This window comes from Amblyomma maculatum, chromosome 3, assembly GCF_055883805.1.
Source record: "Amblyomma maculatum isolate TAMU_Amacu chromosome 3, ASM5588380v1, whole genome shotgun sequence".
NCBI lineage: Eukaryota > Metazoa > Arthropoda > Arachnida > Ixodida > Ixodidae > Amblyomma > Amblyomma maculatum.
The window spans coordinates 201,145,607-201,152,098 of NC_139346.1; the positions used below are offsets into that span (position 1 = coordinate 201,145,607).

At 41.7% G+C, this 6,492-nt stretch overlaps 1 protein-coding gene across 1 annotated transcript; it reads right to left on the reverse strand.

Annotated features, from left to right (window-relative positions):
- Positions 1–1,748: 1,748 nt before the first annotated feature.
- Positions 1,749–5,573, reverse strand: LOC146197444 (coiled-coil domain-containing protein 86-like). Its single transcript, XM_084599266.1, has 4 exons — positions 5,374–5,573; positions 4,829–4,958; positions 3,011–3,085; positions 1,749–1,927 (listed from the first exon to the last, which is right to left on the reverse strand). The coding sequence occupies exons 1-4, from the start codon at positions 5,463–5,465 to the stop codon at positions 1,766–1,768; spliced, it is 459 nt and encodes a 152-aa protein (XP_084455392.1). The 5' UTR covers positions 5,466–5,573; the 3' UTR covers positions 1,749–1,765.
- Between the last annotated feature and the right edge of the window lie 919 nt (positions 5,574–6,492).

A 6,492-nucleotide genomic window follows, 5' to 3' on the forward strand; every position in this document is an offset into this window, starting at 1 on the left:
CTTCAACTAGACGAAGGGCTATCTGCAGCTAGCTTCAGTAACATTTGCAAGTTCCTGAAAGCTCCTTAATTAAGGAATGCAACTGTATGGTCAACATGTGCACTTGCATTATACTTTGGATTCTTAATACAGGTGCCTGATAGAAAAACCACAAAACCTGTTATGTATGTGGTTAAGGCTGGATTTTCTTGGCCTATGCCATCGCGTAAAAATAATTTTATCATAATTAACGTCTTCTACAACTTCCAAAGACCTAGGATGCATTTGGGGTCACAGCCTTTCCGTGGGTTTCAGAACAAGTCAATAGGATTACGAAAGTGAAGTGCGTTAAATATTTTCCCAGTATCACTGTTTGTTTCATCTCAGTGTGATACATGATTACTGGAAAAAATATGTTATAGATTAAAGTACAGCTTAAATTTTAACTTGTCCAAATGCCTTATTGCTAACTTTGATATAAAATGAAAATTGTGCCCTAAAAGAACATAGAAATACGAGAAACTACTTTCTATCTGCAGAGGAGGGTGCATCAACATTGCACTGCTGAATGTTGTGATGCTGTGACTTATTTTTCCAGAATCTTCCACCAGGAATTTGAACAATGTCATTTCATCAGTGCTGCAATGGAGAGCACCAATAGGTTTTCTATATGTAGTACAACCAGATTTTATTAAAATTAATGGTTTGGCATAGGAGTACTGGCTCAAAACATCATGCCCAATATATATTGAACAAATGCCCATAGCCTGACCTCAGCAGGAAAAGGCTCGCAACGCAAAAATGTAGCTTCATGAAAGCTTTTGTGAATGAAATGATACAAGCAGCTTGCCTGAAATGTATGAGGTAGAGCTAGTTTATTTCGGCATAGAGCTCTAAACAGGATTTGCACGAAGATGAAATCAAAATGGGTCACCTCTTTCCATGCAAAAAGAAATATTGGGATACTACTGGAAACAGAGGCAGTAAAAATGCACACTTAATTTTGTTTCTCTTGGGACATAGCTGCAATACATCCGTACTGCAGCAATTGCACTGCAACATTTACCTTTGCCACTCATCTTACAAATGATCCGCTCTTACATATTCAAATAAAATGATAGGTTCTCCATGTAGCACGGTAAAGAGACTCTTTGCATGTTAATCGGTCTTGAACACAATGATGCATGCCTCTCCAATAGCTGAAACTGTCAATTTTGAAAACACAGTATGCATGTGCAGTCTGTGTGACAACGAAAATGTTAATTTAAAAGGTTACCATAACTACACATGAGTCTGTGAGGCACTAGCATGTGTGTTTAGCCTTTTATTCTCGTTTTATAGATCGTTCCATTGGGCAATGAGAATGTTGGAATGCATCCTCTTTGTGCTGTTGCAAACCGGTCTTGATGCCGCTTCCATCGCACACAAGTACACGCAACAGGCCATCGATCAATGTGGCAGCACCTGGGGAGTCCTCATTGGAAATGTCTTATGAAAAACAGTGGCGATATATTTGGTGCATAGTTTAACGAGGTGAAACTGACATTGAATGGTCCAAGGGCTTTAAACATTTGAGAACATGTTCAAACGAAAATCCTGCATTGAATGCGTAGTGATTTTGGTGTTGTACGTCACATCAAATGCATGCACTTGGAAACAGGTTATCATTCCAAAGAAAACATGTCACAACTGGCTCACTGACACACACACAAAAAAAAAGTAAAGAAAAAAATGGGAAATGAAGGTGATGATATGAGTCAGGCAACAAGAAACATTCTGTCATACTTTATTTTGAGTCTTTCTGTACATTGCCATCTACAGCACTTTCTGTCTTGGACTTTCCAGTACCTTCTGTCTTGGACCTTCTAGAGACAACTGTGGTATCTGCCTTTTTAACAAGCCTCAGCTGCTTCTTGGACATTCTCTTAATTTTGGCAGTGTTTTTTATCTGTAGGAAAAACAAAAAATAATTTATTAACTTTGCTGTACCAGAACGTTATGCAAAGGTACACCGCACAGTGTACTTCCATTTGTGTCACTAAAACCATATCAATCCAGATATTCCATCCTGTTCTCCCACACGATTATACTATTCTATGCCACGAAACTCAATAATTCTGACAAATTTTGCTGCGCTTTGGTCAATTCGAACAGGTGGTGGAACTTGTATGTAAACAGGGTGCCAAAGGTGGGGAACCAATAATGGTGAAAGAGGAAATAAAAATTCTGAACACTATAGAAGTGGCACTACTGTCAAACTGAAATGTAAATGTGCGTTTGCTCACTTCTATGATCATTAGACAAAAAGGTATGACAAGATGATCTGTTATGTTGTGTGGAACTCTGCCATTTTTTTTTACTTGATTATGCCGTGCACATGTCACTGGCAGTGCTGTCAGAGTTCTTCGCGCTATCATGTAGCCTGCAAGTATGCAAGCATGTACAGTTTGATGTATGCGTGTGTGTGGGAGCCACTTCATTCTGTTCTACAGACACATGTGCCATTAAACCCCACTAAACCTAAACGTAAACACACGTGTATGTTTATCTGACAGTAGGCAATGGTACAATTTGGTGAAACTGGCAGGAATAGTTATTCTCAGGCTAATTTCTTCCAACATGATAACTTCATAACACAAAATTGAATGCATTATAAATGCTTACATTTTCCCTTTAAACTAGGAGAGCTCTGAACTAGATTCAGATAAACTTTTTTTCATCAAATTGCCTACCATATGTTCCAGTCATTATTTATGTCTGCGCTCTTTTGTGCTATTGACGTCAAGTACTCACAACAACCAAGCATTATGTAAGTGATCCTTAAGCAAGGTTTAAGGGAAGGCAGAAGTGAACATTTTGGTGCAGCGTTGCACATTTCATACCAAATTTCTTTTCCCCATCATATGTTTCAACGCTCCGCAAAATGCACTAGAAGTGGAAGTCGCAAACCTATCCCACACAGCTGTGTCATTACAAATATGCCTCGACTGTATTAAGCTACATGCTTAACAACAATAAAGCAACAACTCACCACTTGCACAATTTCAGCTTTCTTGGCATTTTCTTCCCGTCGCCTCAGATTTTCTGCCCTCCTCTGCTTCTTCTCCTGAAATTCATTTGATGTGACTGAGTGCAAGAACAGGATCACTGCTACAGAAGGCACAACACTGGGTGAAGCATGCAAAGTTCACTAGCCCGATTCTAACTGGAGGCCTGCAGTATTTCCTCAAACATTCTTCGACCCTAACACTTTGTTGGTGCATACCCCATTAGCTTCACCCACTAGGCCACTGCAGGTTGTAGTGCTTTTGCAATATTTATGGCGAACCACAAGCTAAAAGCTGATGTCCATTGTATGCTGACAAAAATGCTAAGTCAACTATGCGGCCTCACTCACTCAGCTCTTAATTTCAATCACATTCCCTTGTATGGAAGTGTTTCTACTATAAAGCTTCCTGCCAGAAGCTTTGAATAAGTCATCTCTCCTTTAAGTTGTTAATCAGTTCAGCTCGGCTCTTCTATCTCTTAGTCATGACAGTTAGCTTGGCGACTAAAATTACTGACATAGTCTGGCAGTCATCGTGAGCTTGATATTTAACCTAACCATGAAGATTAAAAAAAAGACAGAGTTTTCCTAGTAGTTGTGCACTGAGAGAGCTGTTGACATTCTTGGCATGTGGGCAGCATTTGAAAGCCTTTGCCTCCTGTAGGCCAGCATCCGAAAAGGGGCAAAGAAGAGGAGGAAGAGGGCAGCACATCTCTCATTTTGCATATGACCACTTTAATTTTCTGCTGCCATGAACATAGTGAAAGTCAAAGCAGACTCAAAGCTGGGGATAGTTGAGACGAGTTCACTGCTTCGATACCTGCACAAAAATTGTCTACTTGCTAACTTGCAAGTAAGACACAGTAAGCAACTGGCTAGCATCAATGTGGGAACAGCAATAAAGAGGTGCAGGGCAGATGCAAAAGGAATTAAGATGCTACTGGTATGGTACTTCCAGAAAGAAGGTAGAACTCTTCAGAACCACCGGACCATGCAACCAGCGGGCCACATGTTTCAGACTCGTGCCCTAGACGTACTAGTATTTATGACTGCCTTTCTTTTCATATGTAGCATTGAAGGGCAGTTTGAAAACCACAACTACAATTACCTTAGCAAAGTGTACTATGAATGCAGTACTTGCCAGTATTATTGAGCTTGTGACAAGCTGTTTATGCATCCTGGCATTTACCGCTTACTGGTGCCAGAACAACTGATGCAAGTTTCAGAAGCACTTCTACATGCAAGTGGCAACTCATGTAGATACTCCAACATGGTAAAATTAGTACAAAATCATGAGACGTCTCATAAGTTTGAATGCTGCACCTGGATGAAAAACAACTCATCTCAGAAGTCTTCTGACTGCATGATTTTCAAAGAAGCAGCTATATGCCATCGGGAAATTTAGACTTGGAATGAAAAAGTAATAGGGCCTATGGGGCACACCTTAACAAGTAATACATACTGGGAATTTGCAGGTGCTGAAATGTCAGCATCTGGCTGAATTTCATTTTGCCAATAAATGGCAATGGGTGTCGAAATAGTAGCTTGGGAACTTAGTCTTTCAAGGCGATCCGTTTCGGCCAATTCGGCAGAGTAACAATTCAGAACTGCAGGAGATACTAGCTCAGCATTGAAAGATATACAAAGGAAACAGCAGGGCATGCTGCATTTTTCAGATAGAGACAGAAAAACTGATAAAACTACATGCATAATTTTTCTTTCCTACTTATTTTTACAAGTCACTCTGTTCTTCAGCCACACACTGCTGGAGCGTTTATTTTTGTGTGTTGAAAATTATATCACCTCGATTTTTCTTTTCTTCTCTTCTTTAAGTTGTCGATCCAGCGCCAGTAACGCCTTCCTCTCTGCTCGTTGTTCCATTTTGATCTTCCAAGACGTTTTGAGAGGTTTGTCTTTCTTCATGCTTGAGAACCTGAAATATACATTTATACACCACGTGAATATCAAACGGTCGTACGCAGATTTGGAATGATTAAACAAGACTTTTGAAACAAGAAGGTAGCATATGTTTGTGTGGTAGCAGGAATAAGTTAACACAGTGCATAATCGCACACTGAATGGCAATATTTACAAACAGACGGGCCTCGTAGGCGACTCGAAGAAATAATTAAGCATACTGAAATTTCAGCAATTACTGAAACGTGCGTGCAAACTAGATTTTCCTTCAATGGCTCCAGCCTTTCTTTTTCCCTGTGCGGCACCGGTCATAGAAGTTATACTCATGAATTTGGAGCAGAAGCCTAGGGTTATCGATAACCAATTATTACTTATTCATTATGTATTTTGTTTTCGCGGCGAACACAAACGCGGATTTGCTGAGGCCTTACCGTTTCTTTTCGCTTTTCCATACTCGGCCAGACTTTGGCATGCCTTTAGGTATCTCTTCCTGATCGGTCTTCTTCTTTTTGGTCCGGGTCATAACGGTAGCACTTACGCACACAGTACCGCACAAACCGACACCACCCTACCGATGCTCAGCTAATACGGCAGCACGTGGAGCAGACAGCAAGACGTAAACACGGTTTAATTTAGCAGTCTCGCCGTTGAGGCCGCTCATGTCGTTTTCATTTACTATGAATGCATATTTCTTATAAAGAAAACAGAACAAAACTATATACATATATAATTTTTATCGTATATTTAAGTACAACTTTAGATATATATTTTAAAATATACCCTGAAATATAATTTTTAAATAAACGTAGTTTACGAATTCGCCGCCGCGCCGGCGGCGCCGGCAGGAAGGAAAAACCACGGCGCTGCGATCGAAGATTGAGAGCAGGGGCGTCGTCTGCTCCTTAGTGCGCCGTACCATAGCCACCATAGCCGTACATGTAGGAGTGCGCCGCAGTTCAACGGTTCAACAACGCTGGCTGGGTTACACAGCGCGTTTCTTTTCATTTTTTTTTTGTCTGGAGCGCTGTTGGAGCGTAAATAAACTGTTTCAATATCGCTTTGGTAGCTATCAATCGATGGCTTATCTGCGTGCGCGCTTGCGGACAGAAGTATCAACTATTGTCTGTTCTGCTGTGTGCGGTTTGCACCTTTCTGCAATGCAACCTCCCCAATGTCACGGCCGCGGCCTGCTGCGTCGCGCCGCCGTCAATGGGCAAGCGCGTCCTTGGGGAGTTTACAGTTGCGCCCGCGATTTCTGCTGAGGGCGCCACTGTTCGGGGACACGTCGCCGCCGGGGTCGCCGGCTCTGAGCGTGCGGTTTGCTTCCTTTCTGAGCGCGTTCGCCTCGCGTCTGCGGGGTAAACGAAAACTTTTTTGTGCGCGCATGTGCAAGCACGTTAACGTTGAGACTGGATGCGTTTGTTTTTTAGGGCGAAAGCCGTTCTAGGCCCGTGGAACGAAAATCTATGCGCAGAAGCTGTGCTTGTTATCTGTGCGTCGCATCTGTGCACTGGTGTACCAGTCGCAAAAGCGGACGTGCAAGAAGGGAG

Excerpts from the sequence above, each read along its gene's own strand:
- LOC146197444 (XM_084599266.1), bottom strand. The coding sequence starts at position 5,465 with ATGACCCGGACCAAAAAGAAGAAGACCGATCAGGAAGAGATACCTAAA. Across the intron at positions 4,959-5,373 it reads TGGAAAAGCGAAAAGAAACG|GTTCTCAAGCATGAAGAAAG; the intron begins GTAAGGCCTCAG and ends TGTATATTTCAG. Across the intron at positions 3,086-4,828 it reads AGAAGAAAAGAAAAATCGAG|GAGAAGAAGCAGAGGAGGGC; the intron begins GTGATATAATTT and ends AATGAATTTCAG.